We start from the raw sequence: 19,846 nt of genomic DNA, 5'->3' as shown, positions 1-19,846 counted from the left end.
ATTTGAAGTGTGAAATACAGAAAAGTTGCATATTATGCTGATTTTTTTTTTTAAGTGGGTTCCCAGGGCTATGGATTTAAAAAATCCATGGAAAAAAAAAAAAAAAAAAGTTATATTTCGACATTTGATTTTTCACACTTTTCTAAAAAATTCACTATTTGAAACATAAAATACACGATAAAACTGCATATTACGGGGACAAAAATAGTTTGCATTTTACTTAAAACGAGGCTTTAATTTTAACAAAAAGGAACACAGCCATCTTGTTCGGCCATTTATCTCACCCAGTACGTTGGGTCAAATGAATAACCTTCAAAATAATTTTTTGGGTTATTTTGTGGGTTTTCATTTGACCAATTTTGGTAGGTAAATGAACCACTCAAAAATTTCGAGCCAATTTGGGTCATTTTTACCTTTTTGTGTCAATGTTTGCTTTTCCACTGTATACTGGGCGACCAGTCCAGGGTGTACGCCATTTCTCAGCTTGGACAGGATCCAGCTTGCAACACTAATGGATGGATGGATTTCTCCAACTCTGTTAATGAATCAAAAGAGAAATATGATAAACAACGATGTAATGTCAATGCTGTTCCATTTTGTGTCATTTTATTTCAACGCCCATTCCAAACGGTCCCTTGTGCTCCAAGACCTCGCGACATTGCAAATTCATGACAGCCTCCTGCAGACATACGCCGAGGAGTCTGCGAGGGCGGGGGGGCGGAGGGGGGGGGGGGGGGGGGGTCTTCGTCTGAGAGTTAGTACGCTCCAGTTCACCTGCGTCCCCCTCGTGAGCTCGCGCACAAAAAAAACGTCCGTCCGTCAGAGGAGACAATCATCCTGAACGAAGCGTCGTTAGTTTAAGTTGAACGCTTTTTCTTTGGATTTTTGGAGTTCATGCAGAAGGTTCCAACCGATGGCAAAGACGGATAATGTGACGACAACGATAAGAAATGTCTACATATTAACATTAATATGTTATCATTGAAAAACAGGAGACGGACAATTGAGATTTGGTTTAAATATAACATTATTATGCAAGAAGAAAAATCTGGAGGAAAATATGGAAAAATATGGTCCAACCACATATTTTGGATTGTTTTGCACAAAACTCCCCAAAAAATTTTAGAAGGAGAAATACTACACAGAAAGTGCGTCAAAAAAGGACCAACCCAACATTTGGGTATATTTGACCCAATGTTTTGAGTTGTTTTGCACAAAAGAGCCTCCAAATCTGGGCTGTTTGTAAAAGGCAACCTTGGAAATTATGTTGTTGTTTTTTTTTGATGATATTACAGAGAAATAGGTCTGAACATTGGGTTAAAAATAACACATGGATCACCCAATATTTGGGTCCATTTGTGCCAACTTTTTGGGTTATTTTGCAGAAAACTATTACAGACCTGGGTCGTTTTTTCAAGACAACCTCTAAAATTGGCTTGTTATGTATAATACTACACAAAGTTGTGTGTGAGTTGGGTTAAAAAAAAAAAAAAAAAAGACAATTATGGGTCAAAAAATGACCAACCCAACATTTGGGCCCATTTGACCCAACATTTTAATTTGTTTTGCACAAAACAGCTTCCAAACTTGGGCTGTTTGTAAAAAGCAACCTTGAAAATTGTGGGGGGTTTTTTTTGGACCATATTACACAAAAATTTAGGTCTGAACATTGGGTTGAAAATAACACAATGATAGGTCAAAAAAGGACCACCCAATATTTGTGTCCCTTTGCCCCAACTTTTTGGGCTGTTTAGCACATCCTGGCTCATTCATAGAAGACAACCTCAAAAACTGGGTTGTTTTGTATGATACTGCACATAAAGTTGGCTCAGAGAGTTGGGTTGAAAAAAAAAACACGATTATGGGTTTAAAATAAGAAAAAAAAATGGACCAACCCAATCTGTCTGTCTGTCTGTCTGTATTTAGGTGGCGGAACCATCTTACTTGCGTTTTTGTTTTTTTTTTGCAAAACGGCAGCTCTATAGAAATAGCGCGCCACCTGGTGGCGGCTCCCCGTTGCAGGTGACTCTCCGGAGGAGTTCCCACATCCAGTAATAGAACGGCGAGGTCACGTGACGCACCCGAGCCCAAACGGACTAAAGTTCCGCGTTTTCAATTCCGCTGCACGTGCACGCGCGCCCACATCTCATTTGGAGAACTCTTTCGTGAATAGATCGAGACGGGCAGTACAGTAAACGCGCGGGACAAGATTCTACCCCCCCCCCCCCCACCCATTTTTTTTTTCTCGCGCTCTCTCTCTCTCGCTCGCTCGCTCGCTCATCCCGCACCTCTCCTTCTTCTTCCACTTCCACTCCAGCGAGCGAGCGAAGCAGTAAGCCGAGCGGCGCACAGTCCGAATCCGCTTGCGCTTTTGCTGCAAATCCCGCGGAGGATTTTTTTTCATTCTCATTATTATTAACGGAGCCGTGCGCGGGTTAAAACAAAACAAATTGGCGCAACTATGCACCGAGCTGTCTTCGGCGACTTCTATTTATGATGACTATCAAGATTTCTTCTTTGTATTTGCTTTCCTTGGCGCCCCTCTGGATGCAAACACCTGACGAGCAGCCGCCGAATGTCGTCTTTAAGGTAAGCGAAAAAACCCGAAGGAAAACGAGAACGATGAAATGTTTTTGTAGGTTTATTAGTGCATGAGTGGGGCGGCTTTAAAGCTGTTTTCATAACTTTTGACAAAAACTGACGTCATGCATTTTATATCAAACAAACGCATGTCCGCTGCAAGTTGTTTTGATTTTTTTTGAGGAACGATTTTGCACGTTTGACAGCTTGTGTGACCTAAACGCTTCCGTCTTTAATGACAAATAAGATTAACAGCATTTATGCAGAAACGACGCAGCTTGTGGCGTAGGTTTGAAATCTTTTTTTTTTTAAACCCAAGGGGGTGTGTACTCGTCACGCACGTGCCGCGACGGCTTTAAAACACATCCGTTGCAACATAAAAACAAACTTTCAAGCGTTAATGTCATGTTTGTTCACGTAAACCGTGCGGATGTCGCCTTTTCTGAAGCAAAACAAATCGTTCCAACTTTGTGTCGCAGCACTGTTGTGGCCGCCGAGGCTTGTAACTTTTTTTGATTGACAAGCGCTTTGAGCCAATCGGCGCCTGACCTCTGGATGCTTTCGTCCAATAGGAGCGAGGCATGACTCGGGGTTTGAACCAGCCCAGCAGACGTCACTTCGAATCTTAACTCTTAGCAGGCAACAACCACCTGTCAAGTTATTTATTATTCGCCCGCGAAATGAACACAAATAATTAAATAAATGAAAATAATAATGCCTAATGAAATAATATTTATTTATCTAAAAAGAAAGGCAAAAGGGAAGTAAATCCGATTTTTTTTCTTAACCATATTTGTCTTATCATGGCATTTTTTGAAATAAGAATTAAATTCCTATCTATGGTCTAAGTTTGATCATGTGACCCCGCAAGATGTAATGTGATTGGTCACCCGTGCCCTGAGCAACTGTGATGTCATTTTTAGCCCACAGCAAGAGGCAAAATGGCTGCCCCCAAACTTTGTATTCATAAAGACAAATGTTTTAAAATGTTATAATTTATATTGACATGTACTTTGACCCTCTCGATTTTCTAAACAATAGAAATTGATTCTGGATATTATTTTTTCTAATTTGTTTCAGTGAAATCTGTCACATTATTTATATATATATATATATATATATATATATATATATATATATATATATATATATATATATATATATATATATATAAAATGTTGTTCTTTGTTCTGTTATCGTAATAACTAAAAGGATATGTGACAAAAAAGGCTGAGATGAATAAAACATAATAACATAATATGATTACATAACTCACAAGTAATATAAATCATAAAACTGTGCTAAAAAAATAAATTGTGTTGTACTCCGCTTGAAAAATCAAGGGAGCTCCATCTTTGCCATGCGATTGATTACCAATTTATCGATTCCTGTATTTGACCAAAAGCGTATTGGGAGTAATAACGGGTGCAGTACTAGGCTACGGCCACCAGAGGCGCTGTTGATAAGATTTGGAAAACAAGAAAATTGGGAGGCGAGGAGTTCACATCATTCATTAAGAGTGATTCCGAAAACATAAAAGAAATGTTATGAAACATTGCGTAATCATCCGGTAGAATTTAGTTTCTATCTTGAAATATTACATAATAAGTGACGTAAAACTAGTTCTGCCAGAAATACATGGAGCTTTTTTTTTTTTTTTTTTTGTAACCCTCCATCTTTTTCTCAAAGCAGTTCGTAATTGCTACTTTAGTCTCATTAAAACTTTATTTTGTAATATTAGATTTAATTCTCATAGTATAAAACACATTTCTTGGAATATTAAAATTTGATCTTGTCAGATTATGGCTATTTTGGGTAATATAGCAATTTTAATCTTGGAATATTACAGCTTGCGCACTCAAAGGGAAGTCAAATGCAATATTAATTACAATTCTGTCTTTAGACAAGTGGAGGAATATAAAAATATAAAAAAAAAATAAAACTCGGAAGATACAAGAGACCGTCATTATATAAGACGGCACAGCCATAATCATTCACTGCCACAGACGGCTATAAACGTCAAAATCAATTTTTTTACCGCGCTGGCAGTGAATGAGTTCATCATTTTATTTGTGATTATGCTGGCATAAAGCAAACAATAAAAACTTGCAGTAAAAAATGATTTGTCATGTCGCGGAAGAAATATTTGTCTCATTTACTGCCAACGAGCGCTATAGATGTCAACGATCTATTTTTTGAGTCAATCATTCCGTCACTTTAGGTCTCAAGTAGGTCTCAAGTATACACCGAACAATAAATATGCATCAATTGCATCGTTTTGCGATTTCCCGTCATTTCATGGAAAACCTTTAACCCGTTCACTGCCAATGACGGTTATAGACGTCAAAGATCCTATATTGTACAGTTCATCGAATCTCTCGCCGGTTGGAATCGGTGTAAAGTTCTTTTTTTCTTCTTTTGCAAGGTGACTCCATGAGTCAGCGATGGAGGCCAAAAGATACCAAAGTCTCTTTGAGGGGAGCGATACCGAGAACAGGTGGTCTCAAATCCCAAGTACCATGGAGTTCTGCTGTGCCCCCGAGGACCCCGGCCTGGGCGGGGGCGACGTCCTGATTGACATCGCCAACGTCGCCGACCCCAAAGAGGCCGGCGGCAAGAAACCGGAGCAGCCGCTGCTCCGTCCCGCCCCCAATCAGCAGTTCGGCCTGTCGCACATCGGCAACAGCGCCCTCCACGGCCCCAGGCCGGAAATGGACTCCAAAGAGCTTTCCAAAACCGTGGCCGAGTCCATGGGGCTCTACATGAACGCTGCCAGGGAGGCGGACTTTGCCTTCGGCCAGCACGGGGGCGCGGCCAGCCCCGGGAAGATGCAGTACTCGGCCAAGAGCCCCAAGTCCAAAGGGTTTGCGTTCCCGCAGCTGAGCGGCGGGGACGGCGGCGCCGGCGCCCCGCCGAGCTCCGGTTCCATGCTGGCCTCGTCGCTGACCGGCAGCCCCCAAACGTCCAGCCCGGGGGGCGGTAACAACATGGTGTCGTCCACCACCACCAGTCCCCCGGCCGGTTTCGGCACGCCGTGCTCGCCCGTCGGCCGTCCGGCCCCGGCCGGGGTCAGGCGCAGGAATCCGTCGGCGTGCAGCCCCGTGGAGTCCAGCACGGTGGGCTCGCCGCCTCTTCTGCGGTCCCCCCTTTCCAGCCCGCAAAGTATGTCCAGCGTCAGGTCCCCGCCGTCCTGCAGCGTCAGGTCGTCCGTCTCCAGCCCCGCCGCGGTCCGGCCCCCCGCCTGCAGTCCGGCGGCGGCCATGGGAAGCCCGCAGAACCCTTCCTCGAGGAGCTTCCCGGCGCCCAGCCCGAGCCGCGAGCCGGGTTCGGCGCGGGGCGACGCCCGCAGCCCCGAAGCGGCGGGTCCGACAAACGAAGCCGACTTCAAGCCCTTTGAGTTCCCCAAGGTGGAGACGGCGGACGGGGAGGTATTCAACGTGGGCTTGGACCAGATGGGCATGGTCAAGTACATCAAGAACGAACCCGGCACCGATTTCCGAAGCATGTGCTTGGGGGAGTCCAAATGCAACGCCCCCGGCGCGCCCTTCGTCACGCAGATCAAGAACGAACCCGAGAAAAACGACGGGTGCCTGAACCCGCGGTCCTACGGCGAACGCTCGCCCCCGCTCGGCCTCTTCCCCGCGTCCGAGACCACCTACTTGTCCCTGAGGAATAACATAGACGAGTACAGCCTCTCGGGAATCTTAGGACCCCCGGTGTCCCTCAACGGGAACTACGACCCCGACGTGTTCGCCAACGACGTGCTGGCCAAAGGGGTTAAGCAAGAATCCGGCGACGGCGACTACTACCAGGAGAGCAACGGCGTGCCCGCGTCGGCCATTGTTGGAGTTAATTCCAGCGGACACTCATTCCATTACCAGATCGGCGCGCAGGGAACCATGTCCTTTGCGCGCCACGACGTCCGGGACCAGTCCAACCCTTTGTTGAATCTAATTTCGCCCGTGGCCGCGTTAATGGAGTCGTGGAAGTCGCGGCCGGGCGTGCCGCAGGGCTCGCTGTCCAACCGGGGCGACGGATACCCGGGTCAGAACTGTATCGGTGACGGCATGACCAGGTAAGCCGTGGATTTAGGTCTCGGCGGGGTTTGGTTACGAGGGGGACGCTCGGGGACGCTAGTCTTGGAAAAGAGGTCGGAGACTACGTCGTTTGGCGCGACGATTGTCATGATCGCTATTTTGTAAAATTACGACTTCCTTTCAGCTAAATGTTATTGGTCTAAAATTCGGACTCCATTCCGATAAGAGTGCAAATGTTTTGTGGAAACATCTGCGATCAATTCAGGTAAAATTACTTTATTGTGAACGTGAAAATTTCTAGTGACATTCAGATAAGATCAAATATTTTTACTCTTGCAATGACAACACCTTTTTCCGCAATACTTTGATTTTATTGACGTAAAATGACTCGCAACTTAAAAAAAAAAATATTCAAAGATAAAATTTTAACTATACTCTCGGAATGTCGAATCGTTTTTCGTAGCGGTTTAAGGTAATTCACGCGAAATTAATTCATTCTCATATGAAAACTTATCGTAACATTCAGATAAGATAAAATTACTTCTTTCGTAATGTTCGGACCCTTTTTGGACTAAAAACTTATCGTAACATTATTCCGATAAATTTACAACTTTACACTCATGTCTAATTTTTTTCGTAGCAGTTTAATGTAATTCACACAAGCTTACTTTATTCTCATATTAAAACTTATTGTAACAGTATTCAGATAAGATAAAATTACAACTTCAGTTGTGACGTTCAAACCTTTTTTGAACTAAAAACTTATCGTAACATTATTCCGATAAATTTACAACTTTACACTCATGTCTAATTTTTTTCGTAGCAGTTTAATGTAATTCACACAAACTTACTTTATTCTCATATTAAAACTTATTGTAACAGTATTCAGATAAGATAAAATTACAACTTCAGTTGTGACGTTCAAACCTTTTTTGAACTAAAAACTTAGACACATTATTCCGATAAATTTACAACTTTACACTCATGTCTAACTTTTGATATATTAATTCATGTAAAATTACTTTATTAAAAACTCATAAAAGAGAAAGGATAAAATTATGAATTAATTCTTGTAATGTTAACTCTTTTGTAATATTGACTGATTTTGCACTTTATTGTTATATTAAAAACATATTGTCACATTTAAGATTATGCTTATTGTTCGATGATGAAATTATTTTGGGGTATATTTTGACTTGTACGTTATTTTCGTAAATTCTTTACCTGAAATATAAACGTTATTCTACCTTTATTGCCATGTCAAATATATCTTTATGATATTTTATTTATTTTATTCCTTTTTTATTTTAATTTTTTTAACAATTTTTTCCTTTATGATTTAATATGTCATATAAGTAAGTTGACTGGCCCACACTTTGTATGAATAATAACCATGTCTAATATCTCATGATATTTGTCCCTCTAAAGTTATGACTAACCTCATTTGAAAAATTTAAAAATAAAAGCTGTAAAACTACCAACATTTTTACTTTTAAAAGGCTGCAATACTCGTGTTAAATTGCAAATTTAATTTTTATTTTTATTTTTATTCCTTATTTTATTTTATTTTTAATTTTTATTTGATTTTTTTTAGCAAATTTTTCCTCTACAATTTAATACGTCATATAAGAAAATAATGTACATAGCGTATTTCTCATACGGCAATTTTTTTCTCAACATTTGTTAAATTTATTCACATAAAAATATGATTTTCTTCTCATAACTGCCACCAAGAGAGTGTATTACGGGACTCGCCTGTTTTTCTTTTTTTTTTTTTTAATAACTTTATCGTCCAAGTAAGTTGACTGGCCCACACTTTGTATGAATAATAATCGAACACAAATGAACAAGAAGACATAATAACACTTTGCAGGAATTGTTTTGATTGATGGACAGGTCAGGATCATATTTCTCCTCAAAGCATTGATGTGCGCCTTATATTTTTTGTTTTTGTCGGCGCGAGAGGCGTTCGCGGAGGGACGAAAAAAGATGCGATTTTATGGGCCGGAGCTTTGGCGGCGTCATGAATTATGAATGATTTATGAGTTTTTTTTTTGTCGCCAGACTGACGAAATAAACAATTACGAGCGCTCGGGGCCGGATCGTATTGTGGAACGAGAGAAACTGGCTCAAGGAGATTACTGGAACAAAAGCGGCGGACTGAAAGGCCGCTACAGTAAAAATGTTGTGCTTCCAAAAGTGTTACCCATGGAATATGAAGCGTGCAAGAATTATTTTGAGTGACTTGAATATTTACACACGGGAATAGAAACTCATAGAAATTGAAGCGATCGGAATGTAAACTTGCTGTCGAGTAAAAATCGCCCAAAAACAAATAAGCCACAATCATGGTTTTTTTTTCTCAAAATAGTAAGTTTTGATTCTATTTGGACTTTTTTAATACGTAATCCACATTATCATCAAAGAGCTTGATTTTTTTAGTCACAAAATATTTGGCAAGCAACCAAAATTGACCCGGTTTGTTATGAGGAAGTGGGCATTTTGCAATAGTTATTTTGTAAAATTAAATACGGCTTTTAAGTAAGATATATACTTGTTGTCAAATTGAATATGTTGGTGAATAAAAAGGGCACTTATGTTTGGCTCCATTTTTTTTTTCTTTGTTTCTGCAAACATTTGAAATGGGGGTCCTTGGAAAATTTGCTTTCAAAAAAGAGGTCCCCTTTACCTCAAACTTAACTTTTAACTCGGAAAAATTTGAGTGCGCCTGCTCTAGAGGTTACCGATAATGCCTTTGACCCTTGACCTTTTACACAGTTACTGTCTTGGTGGCGTAGTTAAAGTTGACTTACCCGACTTGGTCGATAATGCCTTTGACCCGTGACCTTTTACACAGTTACTGTCTTGGTGGCGCAGTTAAAGTTGACTTACCCGACTTGGTCGATAATGCCTTTGACCCATGACCTTTTACACCACAGGTGTCAAACTCAAGGCCCGGGGGTCAGATCCGGCCCTCCACATCATTTTTTGTGGCCCGCGAAATGCTGATTTGACTTCAAGTTTGTGGCTAAAATAGCAAATTAGCAAGTTGTCTTTAACTTTTAAAAATCTGTGGAGAGAATACAAGCATTTTTTAATTCACAATCAGTTTTTGCCGGCCTTTGATTTTAAAACTTGGTGCGTGTTTTACAATTTACATTTAAAAAAGATTTGACTTCACAGTCATACCGGCCCTCTGACAGAAACTAGAACTACAATGTGGCCCTTAATAAAAATTAGTTTGACACCCCTGTTTTACACAGTTACTGTCTTGTGGCGTAGTTAAAGTTGACTTACCCGACTTGGTCAACTCCCCCCCCCCCCTTCAGAACTAGTGGAAGTAGTATATATAGTATGAACTATATATATATATATATATATATATATATATATATATATCCAAGTTTTAAGTGAATTTTGAAGATGTACCTTGTAAAAAAATTACTCGGAAAGTTTATTAAAAAACAAAACAAAAAAACCACCCCTGACCGCAAGTGTTGAACCGATCAGCATGCAATTGTGCGGCCATTTTTATCCTAACGGGCCACACAAACATTTCTCCGAGTCCCACGGCCAAAAGTGAACAAGAAGCCGCCATTTTGGGTTGCGAATTCCAAGACTGGTCCTTTGGCTCGCATCCACGCTGACAGGATCACTGCCACCGTAAGTCCTAAGCACATCCAGCTTAGTCCTGGTGTCAGACAGGGCGTCAGTAAAAAAAAAAAAAAAAAAGTTGGCCTACATGCTCCCGGCAGACAGAAAGAAAGACGGATCTTCGCTACTGTATTCGGGGCCTAATATTTCATCGGCGTTTCAAAAAAAAAAGGGTTACGTAACCATTCAAAATCCCTCCAAACTTTGATCCAGCGAGAGCTTTGGATAACGCAGCAAAATCCCCCGGCTCCCCTTTTTCCTCTCTTTCACTATTCGTTTCCGCTGTAAGTGGTTTTAATTAAAGATGGCTCCTCATCTGAGCATTCTTTGAGTTTTAACTGAAGATCCCCAGGAGAGGAGAATCTTTTTTTTTTCTCGTTTTACACTAACGTCACATGGCCGCAACGGGCCGTAAAATCAAGCGTACGCCATCGGGCTCCAATGGAAAAGCAAGTAGCGTTTGAAACAAATTTTATGGGTGTAAAAAGAAATGGGCTGTTAAATGAGGATACAAAAAGGCGCTTGAAAATGCTTGGAAGTTAGCAGCAAGGTTAACTCATTCAATCCCAAAGGCGGATTTAAACGTCTTTAGAGCACATACATTCAATTTCAGGAACTATTTTTATTTTTTTTTTAAATACTGTATTAGGGTAAAAGAGGGTCTGAAGGATAAAAAAAAAATGCATTGATTGCAGTAAATAACTCTTGGAGGTTAACGTGCATTTAACATTCACTGCCAGTGACGGTGCTAGACGTCAAAGATTCATTTTTACAGGGCTGCCAGCAAACGTAAATAATTACGTTTAAAAATGGAACTAACCCCCTTAACCCTTGTGCACACACTTTGTAAACTAAACACATTGCATTTTTTCTTCCTAATCTTGTAAATGCTTTTAAAGGAGTAAGTTTATGAATATTTTTTTGATTTGATTTTGATTTGATTTGATTTTTGAATTTATGAATATTTTTTTCCTTCAACCACACAAATTGTTCAGTGGTATCAGTTCTATCCATACTTATGTAGGTTAAACCGCAAAAAAAAAAAAAAAAAAGAAAACATGTATGGTTTGTCTTTGTAGTCTGTGATGTGATAATACTATTAAGTGGTCTCTACCGCCACCTACTGTCTTGGGGTGAAACACAAGTCAACAAAGAATTTTCTGTTTGCTGACATAGTTTTGACCGCCGCTCAACGGAATGTTGCAAAAATTGCAGGAAAATCAATGTTATAAATCCTCTTAAATGCATCTCAAAAATTGTAATTATAATGGTTTTATATGGTCCAAAATTTGGACAATGATTATTTTTGTCCACGTCCAGCTGCAATCGCATAGAAATGTCAGAATTGTTGCATTTTTCAATTTTACATGTTTTAATCATCTACTGAAAATTTCAGCTCCCTAGTTTTTTTCCTCAATGAAAAAAATAGACCAAAAATAAACACAGATACAAATCTTTTCAAGACAGAACGTACAAATAACGTCTACGACTTTTTGTCGAGATTTATTGTAATTCGAGCTGCTTGGAAGGGCGCATCTCGACGCCCTTTTCGCACAAATGTGATTGTATTTTTACGTATTGACTTTTTCAAATCTGAGCCAAGGTCTCGGATTTCACACTTTACCGCCAACGTTTTGTGTTCGAGTCTTCCCCTTTAAATTTAGCACCATCCGTATCATTTTTAATGGCTAACGGCCGCAAGCGCGACCACCCCGTATTCAGATGGAAGCCGGCGTCTCGTCTGGCGCTGGACGTCGTCCAACTCTCAATGTTCCGCGAAGGGCCCAAAAGGCGTCCTCCGGAGAGCGTCCTAATGAGCTTTTAATTATATGTTCCTGTGCTAAATCAATGGATGCAAATAATTTGATGAATTCAAACGCCGCCGGATACTAAATCGCCAATTAAAGTTTGAATGCGCAGCGGCGGACTCCAGGTGCATTGTGGGTTCTGGCCTCTTGTTTTTATGCTGTAATATTTCTGTAGCGCTTTTTTGTTTCACTTGTTTATTCTCGTTGGGTTATATTTATGGTTATATTTTTATCGGAAACTATCCTGTTTTATTCGTTTGTTTTTTTTAATGAAAGAAGGACATTTAAATGGACGTTTTTGTAACTCCGCAAGGGAGTGGAAAATGTAAGAAAGCAATTGTCGCTACGTTTTTATTTGCATGGCCGTAAAATAAAGTCGGTAGCTGAGAATCAATTTGCGGAAAAATGTTTGACTCGTTCACTGCCGATGACGGCTATAGACGTCGCAGTTTCATTTTTACTGGGCCGGCTGAGAATTAGTTGATTATTCTAATTGTTACAATGTGTCACTAGAGTATTTTTTTTAGATTATTTTTTATTTGAAGTAAATAATTGAATTTTACTTTGCGGAAGAACATTTAACTCCTTCACTGCCAATGACAGCTGTAGATGTCAAATTTACATTTTCACTGGGCTGACAGTAAATGTAAATAATGCAAATTGTGAATAATAACAGGTAAACAAATCCTTTAAACAAAAACTCAAAAATAAATCCAGATCTAAACCTTTTCTAGAAGGAAAAGAAAAAAAAGTAAAATAAAAGTCTCGGGTCATGGAGTCATTCATTTTGTACGTGCGATTTTCCGATTATATTATTTAATATGATGAATCTGATTCGATGACTTGACAATACATTAAAGACAAACAAGTGCATGCAAAAGTCTTATTTTTTTATAAACATTTTTTGCTTTTTTGTTATTTCAAAATGGAGTGGTTCAAATCAAGTAGCTTAAAATTTCCGGATGTTGTCATGTTGTGTATAATACACACGTTTGTGTGGTCTGTCAGGATAAAAATGGCCGCCCAATTTCATGCTGATCCGTTATACACTAAGAGTCAGGAGTGAATTTTTTTTTTTTATGGTTTTATGGTTACTTTCAAGGCGAATCTTCAAAATTTACTTCAAACTTGGATGGTTATCCACCCAGCATTAGATGTTGGATACACAAAATTAACACATACACATATATATATATATATATATATATATATATATATATATGTTCCTGCAATAAACAATAGTTGACTGTATCTGCAAAAAAAGGTCAAACAAGAGTGACATTAGTAGAGTTGAGGTTTTTTTTTTTTCTTTTTTCCTGGAGTCTGCAGAAATATTCAGAAAATGTCTTGTTACGCGTCAGGGCGAGCACATGAATAAATCACTCTGCTGCAAGCAAGAATGAGGTTATTTCCCCCCCTCCGCCTCCTCATGGAAGCGTTCACCTAGAACTCATGAATAGTTAGCAAACTGGTCGACTTGGGCTCAACACAAGCATACTATTCATATTTTAGGGGCTCGTTTAGGTTGTTAACAAACTAATAAAACGAGATATTTACACAGAAATATGGTCAATGGAATTTGGAAGGGAAAAAGGAATCAATTTTTGTTTTTATTTCAATTTTTTTGAAAATTGCCTGGAACATCATGTTTTCAACATGACACCGACATACTCAAATTGTTAGAATACTGCACCGGCACGACAATAACACGCCCGGTTGCAATTACTAGTGAAAAGTGCACCTGATGCTGAGTTAAAATAGCAGTTCAAAAACAAAATCAATACTTGGATAGTGTCTTCTTCTGTCTATCTTTGTTTACCAGAACATTGCCCCCTGGTGGTTGGTTAAAAACTGCAGATAAGCTGCACTGGACTATAAAGGTTCAAAGCGTGAGAAAAAAGAAGCCGCTTATAGTCCAAAATTTAGGGTGTATAACATTTCAATCTTTTCCAGAGGACGTGTATACGCATTGCTAGTCTCAGAAGCTTTTTTTGCTTTTGCTTTTCACGCAGTGAAAGCTAAGAGGAGAAGCGGTTCTCACGATGCGGGCCGGACCCCCGTAAAAGTGTGATGGCAGTTGGCTGGGGGGAGCGCGGGTCTCCCAGCATGTGTGAATGCTTGTCCTCTCTTGAACCTGTCCCTGAAAAATACAGCCCGGTGACAAGGGGACCGGTTCCTGGTGCCAGTCCGGTGCCGGAGTTGCACTTTTAACCCCCTCGTCACACTTTTTTTAATTTTTCCTTTAAGAATTACGACGATAGCTGAAAGTCTATTACCAGTGTTTATTTTTTGGGTGATTTTAATTGTTTTCATTACATCATTTCAATAACTTTCATTTGGATTGTTTTTGTACACGATATGTTGTACGGAAATGGGCAAGTACCAATACAAAGTGTCGGTATTTTCGGGTATGGTGATGTTAGCCGATATTGGCATCGCTCGACCTATTTGGTCAGTTGTACGATCAAAAACTCGAAATTACAAATCAGAAGAAAAGATTTTCCGTTAATTTCAGGAAATTACCCAGTATCGATATGGGCCCAATACCAGGCCTTTTTTCTGGGTATCGGTACTTGTGATGTTAGCCAATATTGGTATCGGTGGATCCATTTGATCAATTTTACGATCTAAAACTCAAAATTACGAGTTAGAAGAAAAGATTTTCCATTAGTTTCAGGAAATTACCAATTATTGGTAAGGGCCAATCACCGGGCCTTATTTCCGGTTATCGGTACTTGTGATGTTAGCCAACATTGGTATTTGGTTTCGATCGATCTACTTGATCAATTTTATGATCTAAAACTTTTACAAGTTACGAGAAAAAATTTCAAACGACCAAGTATCGGTATGGGCCTGATACCAATTCTTATTTCCGGGTTCCGGTACTCACGATGCTCACGATTCAGGTTTACGATCAAAAACTCGAAATTACGAATTACGGTCTCCGTACTTGTCGTACTGGTTTCGATCGGGAAAAAAAAAAGTGATATCGAACATTCTTACTTTCTCGTGTTACTGAATGAAATATCTCCAAATTGATTGTTGGTGTATATCCTTTTTCATAGCATCGCATTACGTTTTGGTATCCGTATTTTGAAGTCGTTATTCGACGCAAAAACGTCATTTTCTTGAATTACATTGTTCATTTCATTTTTTTTAAATGACGCTATTTCGCTTGAGACTTTTTATTACAAGCATCAAATGCGGGAAACGAGACGATTTTAGATGATTTACGATATGACCAGTAATAAAATACACGGTACGGTAAACGTTTTTATGATGGCGCCAGTTTGTTTCGGAGGACAAGGCCATTCATTCATTTTGGACAAAAGTCCCGTGTGACGCCTTCTGTCATTTTTTGTTTTTTTGTTTTTACTGGTTGACTAAAGCGTGAATCGGCGTAGATACCTCACCGTTTTCACCTTGGTTTCCCGAAAGCGCCGAGAGATTCTCGGAAGCGCCGCTGCCAAGTGCAATTAAACGCATTAACGGCATGGTTTGCCTATGACACCGTTTAAATACCTGAATAGGTAGTAGGGAGTCATTTGTGGTGGAAAAAAAATAAAATAAATAAATGGTGGGCGGGTTTGAATTCATTCCGAAGGGTGTGGCGTCCCTAATGGTGGTAAAGGGTAAACGAGCCGAAAGGTCAAAACAACCCGTTTTATTTAAAACCCTGTTAATCTACCAGTTATTAATTCTTTTAAAAATAGTTTGAAAAATGGCATTTTGTCAGCTAATAAAAGAGTCATTTTTACTCTTTTGTGTTCGCACTCACAAGGACGGAATTACGTTTGAAAAGATGATGTCATATTTACCCAAGTAACATGTATATTTGACGTTTTGTTTTGTAAACAGTGTTAAGATGTTGTTTTCTTCCTTTAATTCCTATTTTTCCGGTTTGTTAGCCCATTCAATGCCAAAGACGTCATTTTACGTTTTTAACAGTCAAGGTCACCTTTTATACTTGTTTCCAATGTTTGCAAGTGTCAGCTTAAATATTGAAATATATTAGAAACAATGTGCGAAAACTTGTTTCGTTTTTTGTTGTTTTTTTTTTGTTTTGTTTCATTTTTTTTGTGCTTTTTTTTGTTTGTTTGTTGTATATGGAGAGAAAAAATATAGTGACAGCCCAGTTGAAAACTCGTTACGATTTCTGTGCTTTGTTGGTTTTTTTTGTTCACTGTCAAGAATAAATGTGCCCAAGACCCGAGGTCGAAAACATGTTAATTTTTTTGTGCTTTTTTTTTTTTTTTTTTAATTGCGCATCGAGAAACAACGTGCTAAAAACCCGAGGTTGAAATCTCGTTTGGTTTTTTCAGCGATAAATTTTTGCTGGGGCCCCTCATTTGGAGTCGTACGCAGAATAATCTTTTGCAACGTAATCTTCACTTTTATTATGTATTTCACGCTTCAAAGCAGTAAATTTGGTAGAAAATTTGCATGAAAAATACCCTCTTTGACATCGCCGTTTGGTTTTTCATACTTTTCTCGCCCCGTGGAAAATTTTCACCGAGTGGTCCCCTCCAATTGGCCCGTCGCCAGATTATTATTATTTTGGCTTGTATTGACTGTTAAGAACCAAAATATTTCACCAAACTACACTCATTTCTACCTAACTAGCCAGTTGACCTAGTAAACGTATTTTTTTCGGAATCCCGCATGTTCCGGAGGGCGACTTAGGCAGCCGTCGTGACACACTGACCCAGCGTGTAAAAAGAGGCTTCGGAAGATCGGGTTTCAGGTTTTGCTTTCCTGACACGGCGGCTTGGAATGAGATCACAAAAACGGCGCACCGTGTCAATGAAAGATGCAGGAAACGCTTATTGCAATTAAAGGCAAATTAAAATGTAGTCAGGACTCTCCCTAAACACACCCAAGCTCGCAGCAGGTGGTTTTCCTTTGTTTCGCGAGCCAAAATCGGCCTTCGGTTACATCACATTACTTTTAGGGGAGTTTTGAGACGGGCCCTTATTGGGTAATGTTTTGAAGAGCCGCGTATTTGGAGCACATGGTACAATTTCACGGAAGCCGCAAATTTCCTTGACATCTTTTTGTTATGACACGACGAAAGGAAACACGTGTGAAAATTTGGATATTTCAGATGTTGGCAACGTGAGTTACATTTAGAGTTTGTTTACATGGTGTGGCAACGTTTTGGTTTTTATCCACCAATACATACGGGATTAAAAATTTGACTGTCACACGTCAATTTACATTTTGGGGTATTTGATTGGATTCAGAATCTATATGTTATATTTTTGGGATCGAATATTCCATCGGTTAATTCAGCGGTTCTCAATGGGGGTACGGGTACCCCTGGGGGTACTTAAAGGAACTCTGAGGTTTTTAATAAAAGAAACATGCAAAAACACTTTAAAAATAATCATTGAATTAAATGTTATAGGTTATTTAATGTCATTTTTTTAAAAACCCAGATTCTCCCCAATACTTGGACCCAAATTGTCATGTGCCACCTCTCGTTACCTGTCAAGTTATTGATTTATTTTTGTCAACACATCTCTACCATTATCCCAAAAGTGGACACTTAAAATTGAATATTTTTCTGTGGACAAATATTTCTTTATAATTATTTCGTTTTAAGAACAAATCTGACACTTTATGCTGATTATTTTTTTAGGGACAAACATTTATTAATAATTACGTGACTGACTTATTTTTGTGAACAGATCTCTACTGTAATCCAAAAGAGGACGCTTTAAGTTGAATATTTTTCTGTGGACAAATATTTCTTTATAATTATTTCGTTTTGAGAACAAATCTGACACTTTATGCTGATTAATTTTTTAGGGGCAAATATTTATTAATAATTACGTGAGTGACTTATTTTTGTGAACAGATCTCTACTGTAATCCAAAAGAGGACGCTTTAAGTTGAATATTTTTCTGGGGAAAAATATTTACTTGTAATTATTTCTTTCTGACGTTGATGATAACCCCTGGGGGAATGCTTTGATTTTGTCATGAAATGAAATTGTAATAAAATAAGAATTGGCATCATTTATTTTTATTTCAGGCATTGATACACTTGTTTATTTTTTTCAGTTTTAGACTAACCTGTAACCTGTCCAAATGATGTAAAAATAGTAGTTGAAAGTTGACTTATATTGCTGTTACTTTTTAGGTATATTTATACCGTTTTTATAGATAATCTTTTTTATAGTCAGAACGGTGAGTGGGGGCGGGGGCAGGAAATCTTTTCTCGTCTCTTTGCAGAATCTAATTAAGAAGCACTGCACTACACTGATTTTCCAATGACTCGACGGCTGTGAGGCAACAGAAACTTTTTGATCTGCGATTGAAATTTTTAATTGCAGCGAAACCAGTTTTGGACGCTCGGCCATTGATGAAAACTACTTTTAGTTTCACAACCAACGATTTGTTGCGTGACGTTCGGAACTCACGCGCGTTTCCCGATCCGGGTTCTTTTTGTTTTTGCTGCTCTACCCATGCTTCCTGCTTCACGATTCCGTTTTTTTGTCTTCCGTACTTAGTCTATTTCCTCACTTGTGAGAAACTGAACAGCCTTTAATGATATTAATTACTCGAGGTTTTTATAATCATACTCAAGCACGCAAATATTATGCTGTAACCTGAGGCTTATTTCGGATGACAAAGTGGACGGGAAGGTCATGATTCGAGGTCACCCGTGCCGGTTTTGCCTGAGAGGTGAACTCAGGTCATACAGCATGTTGACAAATACATTTAGACTGCTAGCTTTTGGTATGTTCCAGGTTTAGCATCGGCCTCTAATACCATGAAAGATATTTTGCATTTGTGATGGGGTTGTCATAAGCACTAGGTTAGGGTTAGGGTTAGGTGTGTATGTTAAGCATGTAGACCTGTATAAGATGACAAATATAGCTTGGACAACTTTAGAAAATACAGTGAAACCTCTAGATACAAATTTATTCCGTTCTGGAGTGCGGTTTGTATCCTGAATCATTCTTATAGTGAATCACATTTTACATGGAAATTGCCTAGTTTGTTTCAAGCTCAAAATAAATGTAAAATGAATATTAATTTTGATAATATTGCACCTCACCTTTCAAAAAAAATGTGATGTTCAGTGGATGTCAAGCGAATGACAAAAAAAATGGCTGTAAACAATTCTGATTCCATCTGAAAAAAGCTAAAAACATTGAAACTAATTTTCCTGATTTTTCTTTAAAAAAATGGCTGTAAACTGGAGCTTTAATTCCACTTGAACTATAATTAAACACAAAACATTGACATTTCAATTTTCATCAGATTTGACTGTACATCACAACCAATAGGAGAGCAGGACAATGAATGTGAGGGATTCTGACCAATGGGAGAGCGGGATACTGGTGCAATGGTATGGCGCGTTTAATGCATGCGGGAATTCCAAGTTTATTGCTTGTATATTGTACTTTTTCCCCATTAAGAGGCAAAAAGTGGGCCAAATCTTTACTTGTAAAGTGAATATTTTGTGTACAGAAGCGTTTGTATCTCGGGGTTCCACTGTATCGCCTTTTTGCTCTTTTTTTTTTTAGGGGGGTTACAAGACCTTGTCGACTCGACTTAGTGGAGTTTTGTGGATTATGACTTTGCTGCCATGATACATCTACCTTGGAGAATGACCGACATGGGGTTGTCAGGACCGATACCGATTATTATTAGTAGAGGAGGACGATAACCGATATTGGGAGCCGATACTCATTTGGGGTAAAAGTGTAAAAATCGCAGTAAAAAAATGGAATAATCCAAACACTGAACTTCATTT

At 39.1% G+C, this 19,846-nt stretch overlaps 2 protein-coding genes across 8 annotated transcripts in view; one reads left to right on the top strand and one right to left on the bottom strand.

Annotated features, from left to right (window-relative positions):
- The window catches only part of LOC148421616 (uncharacterized), an 80,553-nt gene that overhangs the window by 24,644 nt on the left and 36,063 nt on the right, over positions 1-19,846 (bottom strand). For all 7 annotated transcript variants that reach the window (XM_088419384.1, XM_088419385.1, XM_088419380.1 and 4 more), the window contains exon 3: positions 414-535. In XM_088419384.1, the coding sequence (XP_088275510.1) occupies positions 414-535 (122 nt within the window). The remainder of the gene's footprint in view (positions 1-413; positions 536-19,846) is intronic.
- nr3c2 (nuclear receptor subfamily 3, group C, member 2) overlaps positions 2,252-19,846 on the top strand; it is a 70,984-nt gene continuing 53,389 nt past the window's right edge. The window contains exons 1-2 of the mRNA XM_088419379.1: positions 2,252-2,589; positions 5,006-6,655. Coding sequence (XP_088275505.1) covers positions 5,025-6,655 — 1,631 coding nt within the window. The 5' untranslated portion in view covers positions 2,252-2,589; positions 5,006-5,024. The remainder of the gene's footprint in view (positions 2,590-5,005; positions 6,656-19,846) is intronic.

The sequence above is a fragment of the Hippichthys cyanospilos genome, chromosome 7, assembly GCF_059441005.1.
Source record: "Hippichthys cyanospilos isolate Australia breed blue-spotted pipefish chromosome 7, RoL_Hcya_1.0, whole genome shotgun sequence".
Taxonomy (NCBI): Eukaryota; Metazoa; Chordata; class Actinopteri; order Syngnathiformes; family Syngnathidae; genus Hippichthys; species Hippichthys cyanospilos.
Note: the sequence above shows the minus strand (reverse complement) of the source record. Positions and strands in the feature narration are given on the sequence as shown.